Genomic DNA, 26,104 nt, shown 5'->3' with positions numbered 1-26,104 from the left:
AATTTAACATACTGAAGTACTCGACCCCACCTACTGTATTTAATAATGTCATCGCGGGGTTGACGCTATCCCTGGAGAAGGCAGTACATAATTCTAACGTGTACTCAGCCTGCGTCGCGGTATTTATATAACGACCACCTGTTTACGGGTACTTGAGTAGCCTCCGCAAATGTTATATATGTGTTTGCGCTTTTCGGTGTCATGTGACTCACTGAAATGACGTCAAGATTGAAGAGTGTGCGTTAAGATTGGAATTCTCGCGTTATCTGTAATCATGCGTGGCTTCTATTGAAAGAAAAATCAAAGATTACCTCAATGCTCACTCAACCCTATACGTTGCGTTTATAGTTGTCATGGCAATGCGTGCGGCCACGACGCTTCGTGTAGTGAGTTAGGTGGTCTAATTTCCATGTAAATAGACAGGTAGCCCTACAATGTCAACAAGTTAAGGACCCTTTCCAAAATAAGTTACCATTGCTGTACATTGCTATGAGACAGCCGAAATAACTCGTGTCTTCATTACGCGGACATTCTCCCAGTGGTGACGCATCGGAGCGTATGGAATCGGTTCACCTTGGTGTGAAAGCTGCGAATGATTGCAAACTTGAACTCGGCGCTGTACTTTCTGTTCTGCGTTCAAAGGCACGGATTGTTGGCATTATTATTGTGTAATTTGAAGGACTTTTACTAATCACGTTGTTACATTGCCGTAGGATATACTCATCTATTGTCAGAAACCATTGTGGAAATTCAACCCATCTATTCTTTTCTCTTATCGAGCTGTTGTATATTTGCTAGTATTCAGCTGAGAATGCATTTGACTGCCCTGGAGTCGCTGGTACCTTAAATGTAGCATCTTAATAGCGTCGGTACGACTCACACTGATGATTTATAATAATACATGCTGACAATGGCCGAGAAAAGAAAAGGAATGCTGCGTCAAGGCGATCTAGTGGATCACATGCTGAAAGTCGCGTGAGTATCAACACCTTGTTATCGATTCCTCGACTGCGAGAATGTGTCTGTGTGTGTGTGAAAGGGATTAGTCGATGAGAGTGCAGTAAGTGTGTATTATTGTCTTCAATTATTTGTTGAACTTTTCATCGAATGATCCCGAATACAAGGTTTATTTATTGATCGCTGTGATCAATCTATATAGAAGGAGATGCCCAGTGTGTTGCGGCCATCGTAAGCTAACATATTTCAATCTGAAGTGTATGAACACACAATTGCGTATGCAGGGGAAAACCGGCGTGTGCGACCTTGGCAAAACAAAATGTGTATATCTGTCAAAACAACTGACGATTGTTATTATATCGGCAACTGTACGTATATGTCGCATTGCCTGGGCTTCGATATATGCGTGTTGTGTTGTGTAGAGTATGGATTCTACATCTTTGTCCAATTTTGGCAATCGTGTCGGTATTTGTGTACCTAGCCATCGCCCGCAACGTTCCGCTTGGCATCACCTGCAAAGACCGTGTTGACAATGTGTGCCGAATCTGTTGATCATATCGGTTTGACCACAGACCCCAGAGGTAAAAAGTCTGTGGGTAAAGCCATGCGACTATTATAAGTGCAAATGGGGACATATGTTGTCATCAGGGTCTCGGTTGTCACGAGGTAGCGTCGCTGTCAACAACACACGATTGATTGATACTCAATGATTGATAATCAATTATATTTGATGGGTGATACATGGTTTGGTCTACTAATACTAGTATATAAAATTGCGGGTAATCGTTTTTTTTATTAAGTTTAAACGCCCAGACAACACTGAATGCGGTAAACAAAATTAACTATCATAGAGTAGACGGTGTATTGTACACGGTGTTTACATTCGTTTACTTCCCCTAACTCGTTATGTGCCCGTGTGAGAAGACAGGTATACGTGAGAATGTGACCACTGCTTTTTCAACGTGTGCAATATTCAATACGCCAATTACAGATGTGTAAAATATGAAGCCCCTCACCTGCCGAACAGCAATGCGTGACATGATTTATTGTTAGTAAAGACATGGAACTATAAACCAGGTGTATAGTTCCATGGTAAAGACAAATAATAACTAAATCGACAAATATCGCATCCCTTAAGCTTTTGGTCAGTATAACTCGCGATTTCATTTGATTTGATTTTTGTCCAAAGGTTTTCAACTAAATGTTATCGGCAATATATCTTTAAAGCGCCATGTGTACATCACATGTGCATACGTCGTCGCGCAGCGTGGTTGGTACGCCAATGTAATCGCGCAGTGCGGCTTGTTGACTTGTGCATACGCCACGGCGCGCGTTCGATGGGAAATACAATGTATTTTACACGCGTTGTAAACGTCGTATGGGTCCCATATTGAATACGACGCGCCGCAACAACCATGTCGCTTTCAATATGATACTGGATATGTATAATAAATGGTTAGACTTGTGTTGATGCATACTAGATACTAGTAGGAAGTATTCAGCATGCACGAGTAAAAACACAGTTATTCACGTAGCGTGTTTGTATGTCGACCATTCGAGCCTCTGAAATTTTAAAATAAACGGATTTACTTTTGTGAGACCATGTTTGTTTTCGCTATCGAAACAAACATTGTTTACAACAAACACGATTCGCAGTAATTCTTGCTGGCACGTTAACGATATTAAACTTTAATTACCCCGTGCGACAAGATGAATTAATGTCACCGACTCGTTCCAATCGAAATCCACGATATTTAGATGTGATTTAACAGCGTGAGAAACGACATAGACCATCATTTTGTTAAATACAATGTATTGTAGTGTTAGGCAATTTAAACTATCCGGTATCCGCCCACTGAATGGTGGTTCCAAAGCTAGTCATTGGTGTCCTATAGTTTTATCGCCATTCCGCGGTGTAGCCAGTTTTTATTGCAATGTCGTGCAATTTTTACGTGTCTAGACCGATTCATTTTTTAAAAAAATAAGTGATAAACCTTGAACTCACGCCGAACTAATCGGGCATGACATGCATGGGGTTGCCAAAGAATTCCGCGGAATTGGAAACAAATGCGCCAATATATGATTTTTTTTTCTACATAACCCCAGCTTAGATCTCACCGTCACTGTGAGTAGACCTCATATAGTCACGACCCGCAAACAATTTCATGGCTGCACACATAAATCACTGACGATCGCAGGACTGCCCATATGAGAATAACGCTACTTTATGATATCGACTCAGTTTTGCCACAAATATATTTTTATAGATATCCAACGGGTCTTTCTTACGTCTCTGGTTGCGACAATATGATACATGAAATTGACGAATACAAACATAATGACGTACACCAACGCAGATGATGGAAATCGACATTCTGTCATAACCCCCCCCCCCCATTGTTGACTTGATATAGAGTTACAAGCAGTCTTGATTGATCGTAAATCGGCGATGTCATCGACTCTGCCGAGTGACAAAGCTGTTCACTCTACTTGTCTATTGATTATTCGTGTGAACGCCAAAGTACTAACTGGTGTAGTCAGGGGTTAAGCAATTGAAATCATGGGGTAGATGTAAAAGTGTGACGAGTACATTTTTTTCGCTATGTCTAATCCGTACGTTTTGTTTTTCTTGAATGTGGTTACCACTTTTTGATTTTTTTATCCCATGCGATAGAACAAAATTTCAAGATTTCGCAACATGTAAAAACTAATAATTTAGCATCAAAGTTTACGAGATAAAGAATCTAGTAGTCGCGGAAAGGCGATTTGTTACTATCGGTGCACGACGGCAAAACAGAGAACAACGATACATGTTGAACAAACGAGAAAAAACACGATTTCACTGCTGACACGGGACATCATTAGACACGAATACATGTTATCGTTACGGGAACAACGTTGTACTTTCTCGAACGTCATTGCCGTCGGCGCTGAACTTGGTATGTTAAAATTAATTAACTGGTTACAACAATACGTCTGAATCAACAATTATACTACTTTCACCTGGGAACACACTTTAGTCACGTCGGTTCCACTTCATCGCCATGACAACCACTATTCCCATATTTACATACACCTAAGTGTATGTACATTCACTGGTATGTAATGATTTGTAGTGGACTAAAATAGTTTCTCAGTCCACTGAGTAAATTTGTTTTTTTTTAGTAAATCATGTATATTTCTCTCAAGCGTACACATATATTTTGTAGTTGTGTTGTTCGATTGCCATGGTTACTGTTAGTCTAGGAACGTAAATGCGTAATTAAAATACAAACCAAACTTCGCATATACTATTACCATAGAAATGGGTCAATAATATGAAATAGGTGAAATTAAATAACACAGTATTAAATTTACACTAATCAACAAGTGGTTATCATGAGAATTATTGATGAACTACTTTCAAGTAATTTGACCGTGAACGGTGGGGATAATTTTGTGTGACTTGGTAATGGGAGTGCTAGTGTAAAGTTGAACTCGTTTTCGGACTCATTTCGCTCAAAAGACTGAATAGTAAAAAATCCCGTCAATAAAGCAAAACGAAAGTTCAGCTTTCATTGCATGTACAATCAAAGTTCAGGACTAGAATCTGCTTGTATTTGAACATAAAGCCGCTGGGATAGTTAAATAGAACATGTGTTCTAGCATCATTGGCCCTGTGGATGGATGGCGATGTGTGGGTGCGAGTTGCGGCGATGACATCATAGTCCCGCAAGGAGGCACTGTAATGACATGCAGTACCAACGACAGGTGGTTGTTCTCATGCGCAACATGTGAATCATGTCTATCGCACATGTCCCCGTGGTCGGTTATTCCGCCGACATTATCTTTACTTACACCGAGAGAATGGGAGAATTGGCCAACTTTTACGTTATAAATCAAATCCAAAATGTAGATCAAGTGATTTGATTAAAATTAAATTGATTACATGTAGTATAAAAGTTAGTATTCAAACTGGGTCACAATGTTATTCTGAGTTTTCCGTAGCATATTCTCAACTCATAAAGTGGTCACATCATGATAAGTTTGCGTGTTTAACAGACTTGTAAACTAAATACGTATAACTTCGGTGAAAATCTCCTCTGATATTTTGAGTATAACTGTTTGGTTCGCATTTACTAGCATTATATAGTCAAATCTCGCGAGATCAGTAATGTTGGTTACTTGATGCAATAGAAGTTAATAGTACATGTATTGTTTTTAGTATGCCATCTACTTTGTAGTTGTCAATAACTATAACCCTGCTTCAACATGCCAATGTGCTACACTGATAAAGAATAAACGTCGTTTTACTTTCCTTATTAATGAATATAAATGTAAGTCACACGAACTGACCCATTCGATGACCCGATACATTGTATTCGTGGTGTTTGATTCAGTTACTGAAGTGTTTGAGGAACAGGTGTTGAGAAATAGACAGAATAATAGACCGCCATTATCTGTGCATTGCCCTAGATTCAGCAGCTGACACCGTGACAGGTTTGGCGTTGAAAGCAAAGTTACTTACAAGAGTGTGCCTGATTTGCTACCCAACCCAAACACATAGCAGTCAGAACAATCATAGAACAGATTTTATGTAGACATTTTTTTTCGACCTATACAATTCTGCGTTGTATATATACTTCGTCTCAAGTGTTGGCACATCAACCTATCTACAGCAGTAGCAAAATGTAAAACATTATAACCATTATTCTGGTTACTCTCCCTGGCAACGCTGTTCATAGATCAATCTTATAAAATGTATATTTTTCTATAAGTATGCAGTTTTATTTGACGATTCAAAATGTATTTGTTTTTAATTTCGATAAATATATAAAATACATAGAGGATACCTCATGAGTGATTCTACAATATCAAATTTATTAAACAATTGTGAGTATGAAGGAATTAAAAAAAAAACATAAAATGGTAAAATTAAATGTCAGTAAAAATATTGGCATTTTTATTTACTAGTATACGTTTCAGTTTTTGTTCAAATACGTAAGATCTTCCAAATGTCATATAATCTTTCCGCTACACTTAATGACAAGTGTGTCTTATTCATACTCCCTGTCTACGCATAATGGCGTAATCATTTAATGCGAGGGGTTGTATATTTCACTCAGTTGTAAATGACGTCACCATACGGATCGTTGTGTGTTCTGACCCCGACTGTCAGCACAGCCCTGACCTGTTCCAATGTGCAAAGAGAAGTACTTGCATGCATTGTTTATGACAGCTATTAAAAGATGTGGTCGTCGCACAGCGCATGGGCCAAACGTGGGTCCCATGCGAATGAGATACATGTATTTGCCACTCTAACAATATAATGCACAACAACAGCATCGAGTGTTGCGTAGATCACAATGTTTATATTATTGTCGTACCTCCACTGTATAAACAGTTGTGAATATATATGCATTCTTAAATCGAAACGAGAAGCTGTGATTGGTTATATGATTGTTCTTGTATGACCTCAGTAAACGTCATAATCACTACGATTGGTCAAATGGATTTCAGCAGTCGTTTTCAGTTTTCAAATAAATTAAAATCAACCGTATATTTCGACTTCTAATTAAGTGGAAACAACACTATAATCTCCGAAAAACGCGTTCTATACACCCAGGGGATCACGAAGAAGACAACTACACCTGCCAGTGGTTGGTAAGATTCTAACAACCACCTGTGCACAAGATTCAACTCGAAAGGTGTTATCGTTACCAAATCTGACAGTGTGCTTGTTTTGTACATGTAATTAATTGTATGTTGTCAACTCTAACCTGCTGTACAAACTTGATATCAGGAATCAGTAATAATAAATCTAAGAGTTTTTTATTTGCCAAAATTACATAGAACAAACCAATTTCCAGAGTTGTTATTGTTAAAACGTGTGTCAGATCATGACCACCCAATTGATATATATAAAGTACGCGGTCGTTATGAAACACGGTGATGCATCAACATACTTACATTCGATAAATTTAAAAATTCTGACACATTGAAGGTAAGCGAAATATCTCTCAGTCGCTTTATTCGCCTTTATATTTTGAATTGATGGCCTACTACTTGATTTGACTTGTCCACGGAATGGTATATAATCAATTTGTGATCTGCTCTAATTCCAAGACGGTGTTCTTGTCATATATATATATCAAAATATATATGCGTTATTATCGAAGAAAGAATCATCAAAATACGTACAATTAAATTTACTTCATGTATCGAAATGAATATCTGGCGATTGTAATGTAGAATAAATTGGACGAGGCATTCCAATTAATAATTAGCTAATTAGGGCGGTCGTTGTATCTGAATGGACATTCACGTGCGATCGAGAAAGACGTAAACAGAGCATAAAATACCGAAAACTTAGAGTTGGCACGGAATTCGGTTTCCTGTGAATACCGTATTTTTTAGACACAATTACCTTTAAAGCTGGGGAGTCGTTACCTACGCATGCGTCAGGTGGCCATGGCGTGTCATTGTTTACAGACAAGCGTCTCGCCATGAGCCTTTGCGTTCCTAGCGTGTGTTGTTATCATCGATTGGGACTCAATTCCCGTGCGTGCGCAGGTGACGACACTTCCGTTTTAACTTGCGTGTTTAATCAAGATGTACTTAACAGTACTTTCCAGCAGCATGGAATTATTTTGTCCACGAATAATTTATTTGACATGCACGTGGTGCAGTACACACTGGCAAATACAAATGTGATATCGTTGTTCGCTCTCGAACGGTTTATTTATTGGTATATTATTTCTAAGGGCTTATTTATTCTAATACACACTGTATGTACCCTGTGCGAAATAATGGAACGGAAAAGAAGACTGAATCGATTCTACATAATTATGTACCGTCTAAGTTACACAAATGAAATTTCCTTTGACCGTATCCTACTGAATGTACGGTATAAGGTTTCATTTGCTAGGAACTCAAATTAAATTTATCAAATTTACAGTATTGATCAAAAACTAATGAGTTGTCAGTGTTAGTTACATCATGAATTCACCGAACATTGTCCCTTGCCCTTGCCTGACTGTCTGACGCATTTCGAGAATATGAACTATGGATAACCCAGATTTGAAGTCTGAGAAGCAATTGAGTTATTCACTTCAAAATGTATTGATTTTCGGCGAGTACTATGTGCGTTCACGGTCTGTTTACCGCCACCTTCTTCTGTTAGTTCTTACGCAGCTTGAGCAATCGAGTTCTTTCTCACTACGTTACCTATAAAACATTCAACTTCTCAACGTGCTTAGGTATACAGGCATTTCAGTTATAACATGTAATTTCGCTAATTCATGATGTATCTAATTCTACGAAAAATATATTCTCACAATGAGACTGTTGTTACTTTAGCTAAATTAAGATTCTGTCCAGGCATTGACAACATTCGTTAAAATGACAAAGTGTGACTGTGTGAAAATATCAAGCACAATAACGTGTTTTATCACTGTCAATGGTTATATTTCTGAAAGTCGTAAATAACATTTTTGAAACTTGTTTACTTTCAAATATCATCTTGGTCCGTTTCTGTGTGTATTACATAATGCATGTACAATTGAAGAACTTGGATGGTGTCATAACGATTCGGTCGATCGATGACAATAGTGGTGTCAACGTATACACTGAGGCAGAGCAATAACCAGCCACGTAGCTCTGGGGTGAATTACCACCTTAACACCTTTGATACAGTTGCAATGTACCCCGCGATAGGAATAGCTGATAACGTCACTAAAGTAGAAATACGTGGTCAAAAAAGCAAATTAGATTTATTGTTTGTCACTTATTTATTTGCCATTGAGTCATAGTGCTAGTATTTATGACCCACCATTGCTGCTGTGCTAATATATATGTCACACTCGTCTCCTATGCGGCTTTATTTTACAACGTCTAACTGCCGGTGTATTTTGTCGTTTCGCCATTACAAAGCGAAAGGCAGTTCGAAACCATTCAATGGAACCCGTCCACACTGTATATCTATTCGATTTCACTGAGTTTTTGTTATATTGAACAATATTATTAGATTTTAGAGCTACAAAAATGAGTGTATTGCTGAGTGTCGGTTTCTACATTAGTGTATACTAATCAGTGTGTAACAATGACCGCGGCATTTCTACCGACTAGTTCCTTTTACACAGTGCTGCAAACCCTTGAGAATTTTCGCGCTCGGCGCCTTTTAGATGCCATCATTCGACGCCGCCCACGATAGCTGAAATGCCATTAGGGTCGTCGAATCCCATGATTCCTAATATTCGCACGAGTTACACGTCTTGCAAAGACACGGTTTAATTTATTTCAACCTAAATAAACAATAACATCCCACAGACCCCCACATTTAAGGCCATTAAGTCGATACACAACCACTTGGAATAAACTGGAAAAAAATACTCTAAATCACCTAAACTGAAAGAATCTGTCCTCTATGTTTCGGCCCCGTGATCTACTAATCGTCATTATACGATTATTCTTTTTTGATTGCATTAGATGTGATGATGTGATTTGTACTGATTGAAACGTTCAGATTAAAAAAACGGGAGTTATTCTGTTCAATTTAAAACCAATTTGCAATTAGTTAGTTAGAAATAAAATACACAATGAATAGATTACCAACCAATATAAATGACTTATTTACTTCATACCACTTAAAATTGTGTAATCGAAAGCATGTCGGAAGTAGCCTTTTCAGGTAGGAGTAGTGACGCAGTGATGAATCAATCAACAACGACACAGTTGCTATAGCAACATACGCAGGTGAAATACTTTCTTCACAAGAATGTTCATCTCAAAAGAAGTATTTGTGTAATTGTCAAAATGATCAATTTAAAACCAAAGGTTATGGGTCACGTTTAACGTCGATGAGTCTTACAATGTGTTCCATTCGGCTACTGACTGGTGTTCATATGACGTAAACAGTTTATATTGGAAGTGTTTTATCATGCGAATACGACTTATTAAACTCAAAACACTCCCGACAACCCCAGCTGCAGCATTGAAATTCTAGCACATCTCAGTATATAGAACTTCACGATTTGTTACAGTGCGCCCTCAATGCTACAAAAGGCAGGCATATACAATCAAGAAAAGTCGGTCTGCAATTGTGTCCATTCGAAAAGTATACTTTTGGATTTGAAAATAATTGTTTACATTTCCCGATGGCATTTTACAGAGTGAATTGCTATTATTGTTTACCGCGCAATTGAACAATAGAAGTTGACACAAAATAACGTGACATCACCATTCCCATGCCTTAAAAGTTACAATTGTGCAACCTTTCCTTGTCGTTTTAACCAGGGGCCAACAAAAGAGACCCTCCACGGTAGGGTCTGTGTTTAAATTGAGTACTAATAGATACGCCATCTATTGTTCGAAAAATTCCGATGCTGCAATATGCAGGTATGGCTTTGTCAGACCTCGAGGTCAGACTAATAAGGGGTTCCCATAGCTAAGTGCTTTTCAAAAAGTCCAAGGTGTAACCACTTTAAAACTATGGACTTGAAAATATTCCATTTCCATGTCCACATTAACACCATGACGTGTTATCTTTCTCATTCTGTTAGTTGTAGCAGGGAGCTAAGTTTGGTCTGCCGTAACGTATCAAGAAAAAAACAAACGAACTTGTTAAAACTTTGCTTGGTGGCGCAAATATATAATACATTCTCGTATGGAGTTTATGATTCTAGGTGGTAGAGTTGTAAACATCCGTGGCACACTTGTGTAATTATCAGACATATTACTTATAATTGTACTACCATGTGATAAGGTTTGAGTTGTTTATGACAGACATCAGTGGACACTCATTAATATTGTATTAACACCGCAACTAAGTATGCACTCAAGTTGCTTTTAAAATAAACACTCACACGAAGGTTGACAGTGTATTATGACATGGACACCATTAATTATTAATTGTTACCCGAGGGTTGTATAGTATTACAACCATATGTCGTAAGATAACGGTTTCAGTAAAAGTGTATACTAGTATATCACGATGCAGCTTTGCTGTCATATTGATGCACAATCATCAATATCTAGCTTTATTAGTCGCATGTACTGCTTTCAAAATTCACATTTACACAATCGCATTTCTGGGCTTTATTTTTCCTATGACAATACAATCTCCCGTCACTGCTTGCTCCTAGAAATGTACATTGTTCTAGTCTGAAGATGAAATGGGGGGCGAGAACGCGCTAAATCGAAATCGAAACGATCATTGAACCGAAAGAACAATAATTCTTTCGGTTCAATGATCGTTTCGATTTCGTGGTATTTGCTTGGACGACATCCTATAATGCGATTACGTGGATAATTAGCACCTTCGGATGTCTTTTTAAAAAAAAATGTCTAATAAATAAGAAGTGTACAGCGCCATAGTGATAATCACGATGAAAATGAAGACAATCATAAATACAGTATAATAATCAATTGCATAATGTTAGCATACCATTCTCTAACATGTTGTACAATATCATTGTCCTGGAAAGGGACCTTGCATGGTGCTAAGCGTTACTAATGTATTGTTTCAAAGCGATAATCTGTCACCCATTCTATTGTATTAACTGCATTCCTGTAAAAAAAAATAATTGACAGATACAAAAACAAAAAGTATGGCGGTTGTTTTGCCTTCACGTTACATGAACACGTGTACGTAGTGTTACTACTACTACTACTACTACTATTACTACACTCATGGAACTATAAACCCAGTTCCATGCTACACTGTATACACCCACGCCATGACCAAGGAACTAAGTGGCCCATCTCATTTCATATCAACATCTCTTTTGTTGTAATTTTAAACTATCCCAGGGATAGAACTATCCTAAGAACTTTTTAAAACTATTACATAAGGGTCACGTGCACTTGGAGATTTGAAGCCTGCACATATTGACACCCTCACACGTGAACGAGTTAAAGGTCGCGAGTGATCGCAACTAAATTAACGCATGATTAATGCAAACCCGTGAACCCCAAGGCCTGTCTTCCTATGGGGTAGGCGATTTTTGGTGCTTCTTATTACCGAGGAAGTTTATCAGACTCTCTCATTGTCTTCGTATTTGTTAGTTGTCATAGCCCTCGGAAGTAGACGGTCGCGCCGCTCTTATTGGTCCCGGAAACTGCGCAGAAGCTTCCACCCAGGGAGAAACCAAATTTTGCTGCGTAATGGGAAGTGCGCATTGCACTCGATGCTAATTGCACGTGTGAAGTACACAAGAACGCCAGTCCTCAGGGAGGGAATGTTGCGAGCGTAACTGGGAGTATTCATTACATTGCTTGAAAGTCAGACGTCGTTTCTAGACACTCTTCGAGGACTCAATACACGACTATTAGTAACCGAGGAGTGTATGTAAGTAGCTGAAAGGCTTGTGAAATACGTCTTTTCTTAGATTCGCTTCTGTAGTTTCGCTGTAGTTGTTTTCATCGTCTAGTTTATTTTTCTCTTCGAGTACAAGTTAGTGGTTGTTTACACAGAAAGATGAAATCGCTACTCTTGATACTGAGTTGCGCAGCGATTGCGTTTGCCCAGGAGACATGCGGCCCTTGCAAACAGTCCGAATGTCGCAGACCGTGGGGCTGTGTCGCCGGCACGATGAAAGATCGCTGTGGGTGCTGTGATATTTGTGGCAACCGGGAAGGTATGCGATGTGACGCGGACGTAGTGATAAAGCATGATCCGAGCAAATACAAATACGGTAAATGTGGCAAGAACCTTGTATGCAAACTTCACCACAATTCTAAACCTGAGTACGGGATAGAAACGGTTTGTTATTGCAAGTATGACGATATGGTCTGTGGGACGAACGACAAAACGTACGACAACGTGTGCCAGATGGTAGCGGACGGTTACCGATACGGGAAACAGATTACAGTGAAAAGCAAAGGACCCTGCACTAGCGGTGAGTAGATTTCCAAATTCTTTGTGAACTTGACTATTTTATATACTTTATATGATTCGTATTTAAGCATGGCTTTGTCGTAATGTTTACGATCTGGTAAACTGGCATCAGCGTGAGATAGACGGTTTAGTGTGTAATACAATACTACACAAATTACACCACTTTGGCCGTGACTGTTCACATTCAACCCCCTGTGTTGTCGCAAGTTTGTTTACATACACAGAATCGAACACTTGACCCCCTCTCGTGACGGCGTAGTTATTTCTTTTGCCTTTGATACAATTTCCTTGTAAGGGATTTCTCGAGTCATTGAAAACTGCGAAAGGGCGACGACAAACTGAAAAGTCTCGAACAAAACGAAACACTTATGGAATTAGAATAAATCTTTGCGCGGGATATGTTTATTTATTAGTTATTTAATCTAATAAGCCTATGACAACACTCACTGGCTTATTCAGCTTAGTGTAAGAGATAACAGATTTCATCGCATTCTCATCAAGTGCGCGATATATGCTGCATAGTAACCACTAGTATATCATACTGATAACAACTGCCTGCCTGAAGACATTTGGATAACTTGTTGCCTCCGGGACTCCATTCACGTTGGTAAATTGGTGCTTAATACGTTATTTGTCCACGGGATAACTGACCTCAATGATCTTTCTGTAAAAAAAGTGATACCAGCTCACCGATTCCGGCGACATAGTCTGAATTTACAGAGTATAGCGTTTGAAAATAAACACTGTCTCCGGCCCACAGAGAGGCTAACAAATTGCTGGAAGACGTAACCAAATTCTAGTATATGTTATATAAGTGATATCGTATTTCTCGTATTGGAGTTGGATATTGTACCGCGAGTGTAGAGGAAATAGTTTATAATTTGCGTAAATGGCCAAAAGGAAAGCGAGTGAGAAGGGAAAGTAAATGTTATAATATTTATTCTGTAATCTTTTTTTGTGTGTGATTATATGTGACGTAATGTCATAGCTTGGTTACTGCAAATTGATGGTTAGACCATATGTGACTTTTACAAATTTGACGCAATTGCCTTATATAACGCCGATAAACACCATCACTTATATGACGTATATTTCAATTAGCATACTCAACCCAACAACCCCTGCTGTCAAATTTATATCAGTATAAGTCTCTCCCCCAAATAAACGACAACTGCAATTTCAAAACCGTGGGAATGTGTTCGGAAATCTACACTTTAAATTGTTGGCGTTCCCATGCCACAATGTCCCTTACCTCAATAAGTCGCGCTGATTTCCTCATTTGGGAATAGAACACCAACATGCACGTTGGCCGCAAAATTGAGAGAAACTTAAGGAGTTAGTAGAAATGTACACCATCCGTGGCTTAAGATTCACAGAAAGAAAACAATCCTGCCACTATACGGTAAATAGTGTCATTGCATATTTGTGTTGTTGTTTCAATGCAACTTAACGCTAGGAATTCAAACTACGTATGCTGAAAGACGATAAACTACAGTTGAGTACGACGGTCCCCTGGAATGACGGCAATTACTAGACTTTCAGTGGTCTTTAGATACGGAGCGTGGAATGTAAGAGTATAGGGGGGGGTGAGCTTGGCAATATGTTTGAGTATTGACTGTCACACTCAGCATGCCGTGATGTGAAAGCATTCTTTAACGTTAATTCTCCTGCTTGTATTATTATTGTCACAGTATGCATCGGTTTTATTTGACACATGAATGAAGCAGATCCACCGTGGCTTATTGTTGTTTTTATTAAATAAACAAACGGAAACCAGACAAATAAATAAATAAATAAATAAATAAATAAATAAATAAATAAATAAATAAATAAATAAATAGTGAGTTCTAGTCTATCAGAAGATGGGCCTAGCTCCATGTAAACACAGTGAGTTCTAGTCTATCAGAAAATGGGCCATGCACTATGTAAACGCATTGAGTTCTAGTCTATCAGAAAATGGGCCACGCTCTGTGTAAACACGGTGAGTTCTAGTCTATCATAAGATGGACCACGCTCTGTGTAAACACGGTGAGTTCTAGTCTATCAGAAGATGGGCCACGCTCTGTGCAAAAAACAGTTACTTCTAGACTATCATAAGATGGGCACGCTCTGTGTAAACACGGTGAGTTCTAGTCTATCAGAAGATGGACCACGCTCTGTGTAAACACGATGAGTTCTAGTCTATCAGAAGATGGGCCACGCTCTGTGTAAAAACAGTTACTTCTAGACTATCATAAGATGGGCACGCTCTGTGTAAACACGGTGAGTTCTAGTCTATCAGAAGATGGGCCACGCTCTGTGTAAACACAGTGAGTTCTAGTCTATCATAAGATGGACCACGCTCTGTGTAAACACAACGAGTTCTAGATTATCATAAGATGGGCCACGCTCTGTGTAAAAACAGTTAGTTCTAGACTATCAGAAGATGGGCCACGCACTGTGTAAACACAGTGAGTTCTAGTCTATCAGAAGATGGGCCACGCTCTGTGTAAACACAGTGAGTTCTAGTCTATCATAAGATGGACCACGCTCTGTGTAAACACAACGAGTTCTAGACTATCATAAGATGGGCCACGCTCTGTGTAAAAACAGTTAGTTCTAGACTATCATAAGATGGGCCACGCACTGTGTAAACACAGTTAGTTCTAGTCTATCAGAAGATGGGCCACGCTCTGTGTAAACTCAGTGAGTTCTAGTCTATCAGAAGATGGGCCATGCACTATGTAAACGCATTGAGTTCTAGTCTATTAGAAGATGGGCCAAGCTCCATGTAAACACAGTAAGTTCTAGACTATCAGAAAATGGGCCACGCCCTGTGTAAACACAGTGAGTTCTAGTCTATCAGAAGATGGGCCACGCACTGTGTAAACACAGTAAGTTCTAGTCTATCAGAAGATGGGCCACGCCCTGTGTAAACACAGTGAGTTCTAGTCTATCAGAAGGTGGGCCACGCTCTGTGTAAACACAGTGACTTCTAGTCTATCAGAAGATGGGCCATGCACTATGTAAACGCATTGAGTTCTAGTCTATTAGAAGATGGGCCAAGCTCCATGTAAACACAGTAAGTTCTAGACTATCAGAAAATGGGCCACGCCCTGTGTAAACACAGTGAGTTCTAGTCTATCAGAAGATGGGCCACGCACTGTGTAAACACAGTAAGTTCTAGTCTATCAGAAGATGGGCCACGCCCTGTGTAAACACAGTGAGTTCTAGTCTATCAGAAGGTGGGCCACGCTCTGTGTAAACACAGTGACTTCTAGTCTATCAGAAGATGGGCCAAGCTCCATGTAAACACAGTGACTTCTAGTCTATTAGAAGATGGGCCACGCCCTGTGTAAACACAGTGAGTTCCAACTTGTCAGAAGATTAATGTACTGCGATTCTTGTAATGTTGACAGCCCATCTCAATTATGTGATAAGACATTGAATAGATTCCATGGTCATTGGCGCTATTTTCTCGGACCATGGCGTTTTATGTTTTTATATCTGTTTAACTTTATTGTTTGCTTCTCAGTGAGGAACACCAAGAATGGTTTGCAACCACTTGGATGTACCCATTGTCATCAGTAACACAGCGCGCACGCGTACGTTTTCTAGTCGATCAGACCATGGAGATAAAAACATGGCGTCCACACTCCTTCGATTTTCGCCTCCATGATCATACCATACTGGGTGGGGTCGTAAAATATTGTATGTTCTACCATCGTCACCGTTCATATCGTCTAAAATTACCAACTTGGTCAGAAAAACTACCAAAGGAGGTAAAAATAAATACTAGTAAATCACCCCGTCTTTAATCGGATGTTACGTAACGGTTCTTCCAATGCGTCCAACAGGTAATCACGGTAAAATTCAACTGCTATGACTCCATGGGTCAACTTCGGATTTACAGTCGGCGGAAACTCAAAAAGTTCCGCGAGAGACAGAAAAACCTGCCTACGTTTATGGTTTCCGATGTTATAAAATATAATCATATTTGCTTTTCATTAAAGTATCCCCATGTTCCATTTATTCTCGTATATCACCGAAGTATATTGTTACAACTATAACTATATACAACATATATTGCTGATAATCGAAGCTCATTAAATTAGAACTACACTCGTAAACCTAGTTTATCTTGACAGAAAGCGCGTATCTGTAACAATCGACATGACCCCTGTTTTATAAAACGTATATAATCTGCAACAGAGCTGTCAAGTGGCGAACTATCTATATGTGTTGTACAAAAAAAAAAACTTATCAAACCGCGATAACGCTCCATTTATACGCATATACCATATTAAAGTCCACCATTGCTGTTAACAAGTTGCAAATTTGGGTGACATGGTCCATTAGTATCGCGTTATGCTTGGAGAATGATACAGCGAAAACTTACAATGCGGAGCATGTTGGCGATTGCAAATTGTCTCGACACCTCTTTGTATTGGTACGAAGTAGCGTTAAAATAGGACTAACAGTGCACATGACAAGTATTCAGCAAATGCCCCTCACTTTGAACACGCTACCAAGCATCAATTGATGCCTTACAATAGTTGAACGGTGGAGGGTAAATATTTAAATCTCTGAAGTGACTGAGAATGAAAACACGGTCTGACACAATGCGTTGCTTCATTACGCCCATAGCTGGCCGTACGTGTAACTATTTGCACATGCAGTGTAATCATTGCGTATTATTGCACTGGTAATACGGTCACCGTTTTACCTGTTATAATTTACTTCTGCGTGATCATGGGCAGAAAATAAATAGTCCGTTCATGGATACACGTAACGTGAGAACACTGCACGTATAATTAGGGGTTGACACTTGAGGACTTTGAGAGGGTACATCAAAATAAGCTGATTGAAGAGATTAAGAGATTGAATCACAAAATGAATTTCAAAAACTCTAACAGACATTGAATCTCGTGAAAATCCGAGACGCCAAGAGGGTGAACGTACATATGCAAGATTAATGTGATGTCATTCGTGACCTTTGCCCCGACTTGTGATTCTATGGTAACTCATTTTACGCCAAAATGAATCCATATCGTGTTAGATGTAAGACAATACTTTTAACCTGGTGTCGATAAATCAGTTTTTGCATTTCAACTTGAAACGACCACCGGAACTCTATAACATATCGTGGGAAAGTCAAGTTGATGATCAGGCCAGTTATATGTATGCCCAGTTTAACAGCTGTTGTTCAGAAAAGACAATGATGAAAAATAATGAATAAATGGGCACAAAACAAGGTACACGAGGAGAATTTCGAAGTGGATTGAGAGTTACCAGTTCGATGTAAAAAGATCGGAGTATAGTTTCAAACTCCGAGATACGCAATAAATTTGCTGAACGATTTGTTCGCGTAACTCAGAAAGTCCAGAAATTAAAGCAGCTACCCTGACACGCTGTGCAGTTCCCACCCAGTAAATAAATCGTCACTGCGCCCATTAGGCAGTTCACTGCTCCAATTTCACTAACCACTTCAACCGTGTTTGCACGGTTACTAACAACGCAAGACACGCCGCGTCAATAAAAATAAATAAAGAAACTACTCTGGAAGTGCTGTTAAAATTAATTTAACTATAAAGACTAGAAACTAAATAGACGATTATTCTGAGAAATGTAATGTTGTTGAGTCTGGAATTCTAGAAGAACGTCTGTGATCATAAACTCGGGCACAGTCCCTCTATCCCTAGAGGGACTGTGACTCGGGACTTTCATCCAGATTCAAATTATACAGACCACGCTTTGTTCCTATAACCAAACTCTGTATATAAACAACAGAACATGGATGTATTATAGACTTTTAACTCTTTATCTGCCAGACGCCATAACCCTTCCTGTCTAGTGGAATTATATTCATAGCGTTTGCACGGTTCGTCGCGGTGTAAAGAATACTTCTATTATACCGGACTCAAACACTGTGTGAACATCTGTGTTATCAACTGCAATGCGATCTCGCATTCGCTCCACGATCGATGTATCCCGACAAACAACAGGATACATGGACTAAGAACACCATTGACGAACTATCGAAGTATAGAATCAATATTGAAAAGGGGGGGTATACTGCTGACGCAACTTTTCACTGTGCGAAATGAAGATTTGGGAATGTATTCAATTATGGCCCTGGTATGCATATCAATATATTATAACTTTTGATACCTGACCACACTGTTTTTTTCGACTTTGTCGAGCGGAGCTTATCATATGAGTGATTGTCCGTCGTCGTCCGTGTCAATGTTTTACATTTTCGACTTCTTCTTGAAAACTACAAGCCTGAATGCTTTGATACTTGGTGTATATGTACCTTGGGTAGACCGCTCTCAGATTTGTTCATTTCATGATCATATCTTCAATTCTCTAATTTTGGTGAATATTTTTGTCATTTTTGGTAAAAAGTGATATTTTCGACTTCTTGTTAAAAACCACAAGTCCAATTGCTTTGATATTACATATATAGGTACTACATGTGGACCTCTTTCAGATTTGTTCATTTTGTAATGATATCGTCAATTCTCTAATTTTGGTGAATATTTTTGTCATTTTTGGTAAAAAGTGATATTTTCGACTTCTTGTTAAAAACCGCAAGTCCAATTGCTTTGATATTACATATATAGGTACTACATGTGGACCTCTCTCAGATTTGTTCATTTTGTAATGATATCGTCAATTCTCTAATTTTGGTGAATATTTTTGTCATTTTTGGTAAAAACTGATATTTTCGACTTCTTGTTAAAAACCGCAAGTCCAATTGCTTTGATATTACATATATAGGTACTACATGTGGACCACTCTCAATCAAATTTGTTCATTTTGTAACGATATCTTTTATTATCTAATTTTGGTGAATATTTTTGTCATTTTTGATAAAAAGTGATATTTTCTTCTTGTTAAAAACCACAATCATTTTTGGTGAAAATGATATTTTTGAAACAGCAAGTCTTATTGCATTGATACTATGCATATTGTTCATTTTCTAATGATATCTTCAGTTCTTTAATTGAAATGTGCATTGCTAAGAGCGGAGCTATCTCAGCCGAAAGGCTGCTTGTTTTTGTAATCTAGGAAATAAATTCGTAACAAATTACTAGTAATTCATGTTTGCTGCTACCTACCGGCCAACTTTTTTTGCTAATCGCAACGAATACTTGGAAAATTAATTTTACGTATACGAACTAATTATATTAATTAAAACGTATAAAGTACGGCAACCGATATGGCTCACAACATAGAATTTTATAAAACCATTTATATAATTCATTTACATTTTGAAAATTCATTTTTATGTTATAATCCCTTTTTAATAACCATCTTCGGTTCTTTTTCAACTCATAACTCACATTCTCACATATAATTTTAATACATTAATTATTCACTGAGTTTTATTTTCTCTATGTCCAACGAAGAGTAAAATTTTCTAAATTAAATCCACGTGTAAAATAACAATCGAACTCATTGTTTCCCTGGAAAATTCTTAAACCGTGACTGTTTTAAGTCTACATGCCAAAATATTGAAACAGTAAAATTAAATTGAGGCGAAAATAAATAGTTTTACATTACAATCCGGTTCGTTCGATGCCTGTGTTGTGTATTGTTGCCGCTGTATTTTAATATCTATCTATTACATCCGGGAGGTTGGATTTCACGGACTATTTGCATCTCTGGTGGTCGTCATGGATGAGTGAAATGGAGCAGTAAAGAAAACAATTATTCAATCGAAAAACATCCGCCAAACTCGTAACTTCCAAAGACTTATTTTAAGAAAAGTCGTCAAATCATGTTTTCATGATTGGAAAATTAAATTTTTTATTTTGGTAACATTTTTTTGACATATCATCCTTCGTTTCTGGTCTAGCAGACAGTGATGTTTTGTCTTAGTACCCGTCACGATCACGTGACACCCATTAAAGTTAAATACCAACGTACTGGTGTCCGATTATAAGATACTTCTCTCTATTTGCTTGTTATGTGAACACTTCTTGGATTGTCCTTGTTTTCTCTGGAGATTTTTGTTATTGAGTTATAATGTTGTTGATTCCGTCGTTGACCTCCTTTTATGCCTGTTTAATGCCTCCCCCAATAAATTATGCAGCTTCACCCCCACGCCCTGAATGTCACACATCTACATACTTTCGTGAAGGATAAATTCATTATCAGTGACCGCCATGATTAAAACTTGATGTATTGGCTTCAATTTATTTTAATTCCCATCTTTGTTATTGTTATTTTTGATTTAAAAGTAATTATTGGTTTATTTTAGTTGCCACTATTAAGTTGTTTTATATTGTATCTAGGTTCATTAACAATACAAAAACATGAAAAAATGGTGCCTATACCTACATAAGATTTTAATTAGAATGTAACAAGAATTTCTCGAAGATTTGTCAGTTCATGGACATGACAACAATAATGTGCGTTCCCGGATGTGTGACATTTAGTGATCATGCGTATAGAAAAATGCGGTACCCCAATGTGAATTGACACTTGAGCGCCAAAGTTAAAAGGCGGTAGTTGTCACAACGCGCATGCGCGAGATATATGGGTCTCATATGAACAAAAATGGCAGATCAGCGAGTACAAACTGAGACGTTTCCAAGCTTTAAATAGGTATTTTTTTTAGGTAATTGGCAGGCATCGAAGGAGTCACGAGCGGTAATAATGGATATTCCGCCAACTGCGGGATCGCGCGAGAGTGAGATTACGCCATAGCAACGATTGCTGGCAGGTCAAGCTTTAGAACAAAATGGCGTCGTGACATGTAAACCACACACGCGACTCGGCAACATTTAGAACTGATTTTCGCTATTAATTGATCATGGATGCTTTTGAAAAGCTCACAGTCCCGAAGCTAAAAGACTTTCTTTGCAAATTTGGCGTGTCCACTGCAAATTATAGAAAGAATATTTTAGTTTCGCTGGCAAAAGCAGTCCACAGTTTTGGGCTAGACGAAGACCCGGATATGACAAGACGCGATCCAAAGAGGGACGTCAGTGGCCAACTAAAACAGCTAGGACGTGATGCGGTAATTAGTCGCGCCCAGGTCAAACCTTATACTTGTGATTTCCATTAGAAAAGCGCATTGGATTGTCGGAAAATCAATGTTTATCAACACAAATGTCGCATATGCGCGGCGCGACGACTATCGCGCTTTAACTTTTGTCAACGATCACAAAATAAAACCCATTGTTCACAGTTTTTACAAGACCTGTAGCTTTTATGAAATTATGTCCATTTGGTCCAAAATTAACAAAAAAATATATTGAAAAATACACAAAAATTGGTAGAATATTGGCGGGAAAGATTATTATTACTAAAATGTAACGTTATCTCTATGCACCAATACGTCTTAACTAATGTAGCGTATGTCTATAGCAATGGTAATTGTGGGATTGGAAATCGGATCTATCGATGTGGTCTGAGGGGGAAAACAATTATTTAATTACCTAACTTCAAATCATCGACACTGGTTACTGATATGGTAGATCTTTCGCGCACTAACGTTCAGTATGGGAAATAATGTAACTTCGAATCTACTAAAATCTACTATATGCTAACAGACATGTATATTTTTGTCACGTGGCTACTTCACAGTGTTTACGTTTCCGTTTAGCAATGGCACACACACACACGGTGGACACACTTTAATATGTAAATTTATGTCAAATAATGTATTAACTGATAGAGCAATACCAGTTGTTATTTTAGTTTTGCGGTAACCGATTAGGTAATCTGTAAAATTAGGCTTAAAGCGGGAGAGTCGTCACCAGCGCGTGCGTCAGATGGCCATAGCGTTTCATTATTTACAAACAAGCGTCTACCCATATGCCTTTGCGCTTTTAGCGTGTGTTGTTATCGTCGCTTGGGACTCAATTCCCGCGCGTGCGCAGGTGACGATCCTCCCGCTTTAAGCAATTCACGGATACTCATGGCTAATCAACAAGTTTTTGAATTTGAATGAAACGCTAATGCTTTACCAGTTTCCATATTTACCAGCTCTAAAATGATTACGCACAATGATATATAGTATAACTAGATTTTTTAAAAACCACTTGTCTGTTAAAATGGTGTGCCCTACTTTTTGATGGATACAGTAGGATATTTATTTGTGTAGTATCTCTTCTCTTTGGCTGCTATTACATTTCTGCCAGGGGCTGGTTTTAACCTAGGTCACTCACTATCTCAAATATGTTACTTCTGAGAGTATGAAACAGTTATCAAACTCCACCATGTTTATTTGCACGGCAAGGCAACATAGTTGCTGCGTTACGAAACGTTTCTCGTTTTTTTCTTTATGCGCAAGCACACTTTACAGAACGGAGAGCGTCCATTTTGATCATATCTGCACCAAACACGTAAATTTAACATGAGTTTAGTCTAGTTTATTTATATTTTTCTTTTGTTTTTCTGCAGCTCCTTGGATCGAGACCCCGCCAGATGACATCGTTAATTCGACAGGGGGTGATATCACTCTCAGCTGCGAGGTCATGGGTCATCCCATACCTTATATTGAGTGGAAAAAAGAAGGAAACCCCGTGGTTTTACCGGGTGATGACAGACATATGGCGGTGCAGTCTCGCGGTGGACCGCATAAACATGAACTGACTGGATGGCTACAAATCCAAGGTCTACGTAAGACAGACGTCGGACAATATACTTGCGTTGCTCGGAACGACTATGGGGTTGCCCAGGCAACGGCAGCTATCTCCGTCAATGAGCATTTTATCGGTAAGTGGGCCCGTTGCACAACGATCCCCAAACAAGCCATGTTACGGTGTGTTTGGACTCGGATTTGGGGAGGAGAGCATTTTTCAACCACAAAATTCTTGCCATACATTTCTAAGGAAAAAAAAATATTGCGGCTAAGGAGTTGAACAATAAATATTGGTTAATCGGGCACTCCAAAACAAAAACAGACGGCCTCGTAAACAAGCGTGTACCAGTTTACATAATCATGTCTAAGCGAGCCATGAACATTCTGTTTTGGGAAGCGAGTGCGCACTAAAAAGAACAACCTCGCATTGCCTTAGCTCTACAGCAACACCACTCAAATTCCAAGAACATGCCGATGATCACTCTTGCGTTGCTTCTTACAGTTTTTCACTATTTATTATTTTATTGACGGTGTTGCTATATGAGTTTGAGCACAGTAGTACTTCGTATACTTGTAACGATGTTTATTTGAAATCCGATACTTGGAGTAGCACATCGATAACAACGTATTTTAAAGGGCGACAGTCGCCGTGCCGCGTCCTGTTCGATATGAGACTCATAGCGACGTATACAATGCGTGTAAAATACATTGTTTATTTACATGAAATTCGAACACGCGCTGCGCGACGACCACCGCGCTTTAAACAATTCACGTCATGGTGTAGGTTGAACGATCTCTTGTACGTACCCTCGTTTCGTCATGTATTGATTGGTCAGTGCGTCGATCATCGCTATATGTCTATGATCATGATTGATGTACGCCAGCGGTCTGCTCACATAACGAGAGGCCGAAGTTGTTTTCAGGGCGTTGAAAAGAATTTCGTTTTTATCAAAAGGAGAAAAATCTGATAAAGCTAATTTTTAGTAGCACATAACGTTAGTGTTCTATCACAATGTTACGTTTTATGTATATTTTGCTTGCGGGTGTTGACTCTCTATAACTTTACATTTATACTTTCGTGGAATCAATTCTATTTTTATTCTTGAAGCAATTACAAGTATTATGAAAACTTTGCACTGTTCTCAATATGATTAGTATCAATATGACATTCTGGAATTTTGTTGAACTAGTTGAACTATTTTTAGCTCCGCTGTCGACTTTGTCGAGCGGAGCTTATCATATGAGTGATTGTCCGTCGTCGTCGTCCGTCGTCGTCCGACGTCCGTGTCAATGTTTTACTTTTTCGACTTCTTCTTGAAAACTACAAGCCTAAATGCTTTGATACTTGGTGTATATGTACCTTGGGTAGACCTCTCTTAGGTTTGTTCATTTCATGTTGATATCTTTAATTCTCTAATTTTGGTGAATATTTTTGTCATTTTTGGTAAAAACTGATATTTTCGACTTCTTGTTAAAAACCGCAAGTGCAATTGCTTTGATATTACATCTATAGGTACTACATGTGGACCTCTCTCAGATTTGTTAATTTTGTAATGATATCTTTAATTCTTTAATTTTGGTGATTATTTTTGTCATTTTTGGTAAAAAGTGATATTTTCGACTTCTTGTTAAAAACCGCAAGTCCAATTGCTTTGATACTACATATATAGGTACTACATGTGGACCTCTCTCAGATTTGTTCATTTCGTGATGATATCTTCAATTCTCTAATTTTGGTGAATATTTTTGTAATTTTTGGTAAAAAGTGATATTTTCGACTTCTTGTTAAAAACTGTAAGTCCGATTGCTTTGATACTATTCATATTGTTCATTTTCTAATGATGTCTTCAGTTCTTTAATTGAAATGTGCATTGCTAACAGCGGAGCTATCTCAGCCGATAGGCTGCTTGTTTATCTTCATTGCTTTAATTTTTTCCCGGACATAATTAGAAAACCTCGTTAATAGTGTATTTTCCCTCCTTACCATTATACATGTATTACCATTATGTACTGATTCATGTATCCATGCCGACAACAGTTAGATTACTTAGACCGGGCAAAAAGTTGGAAATAGTGGTCCCAAGTGGTCCATTTCCGTGTTAACTGAAGTGGTCTCACAATTCAAAGAACTTGAGTACTTCAATCTTTTATTTGAATATATAATAAACCATTTAATCTGCAGAATTAAACTAACAACTATTCTACCATTTTGAATAAAACAAAATAAATCATTCAAAAACTCATTCTACCTTTTGACAAAATGTACAATGACAAATTCTGTGTTTACATATCAGATAACGAAGAGAACGAAGAGGAAGAAGACACAGAGAATACAATAGATGTTGACTACGACACTGATTTTGACATCGGAAGTGAAACAAACCCAGACACGTTTTTCCCGGAAGTAGACGGCGATGACTATGATAATAGCGGCAGTGGAGATACAGAAATAGTTGAAGAAAACAACCAATCATTTATATAAATAAATAAATAAATACAACCATTACAACCATATAGTATATCATAAAATAAGTCCAACATCCAAGTGAACGCATATTTGTAATTGAACTTTTTCAAATTCCAAAGAAAAACACACACTCAAAAAACATAATAAATAAACACAATGGTTCAACGCGGAATAATCGTATTTAGCCTCGGATGAGTATACTTAAGTTGGTTGGCATTTTCATGAA

At 38.3% G+C, this 26,104-nt stretch overlaps 2 protein-coding genes across 2 annotated transcripts in view; both read left to right on the top strand.

The window, feature by feature from the left end:
- The first annotated feature begins 524 nt into the window (after positions 1-524).
- LOC102801671 (uncharacterized) overlaps positions 525-26,104 on the top strand; it is a 61,655-nt gene continuing 36,075 nt past the window's right edge. The window contains exon 1 of the mRNA XM_085504364.1: positions 525-975. Coding sequence (XP_085360490.1) covers positions 902-975 — 74 coding nt within the window. The 5' untranslated portion in view covers positions 525-901. The remainder of the gene's footprint in view (positions 976-26,104) is intronic.
- Positions 12,054-25,920, top strand: LOC100374530 (insulin-like growth factor-binding protein-related protein 1). Its single transcript, XM_002735491.4, has 3 exons — positions 12,054-12,833; positions 23,231-23,545; positions 25,706-25,920. The coding sequence occupies exons 1-3, from the start codon at positions 12,413-12,415 to the stop codon at positions 25,891-25,893; spliced, it is 924 nt and encodes a 307-aa protein (XP_002735537.2). The 5' UTR covers positions 12,054-12,412; the 3' UTR covers positions 25,894-25,920.

Source organism: Saccoglossus kowalevskii, chromosome 10 (genome assembly GCF_978046115.1).
Source record: "Saccoglossus kowalevskii chromosome 10, keSacKowa6.1, whole genome shotgun sequence".
Taxonomy (NCBI): domain Eukaryota; kingdom Metazoa; phylum Hemichordata; class Enteropneusta; family Harrimaniidae; genus Saccoglossus; species Saccoglossus kowalevskii.
Note: the sequence above shows the minus strand (reverse complement) of the source record. Positions and strands in the feature narration are given on the sequence as shown.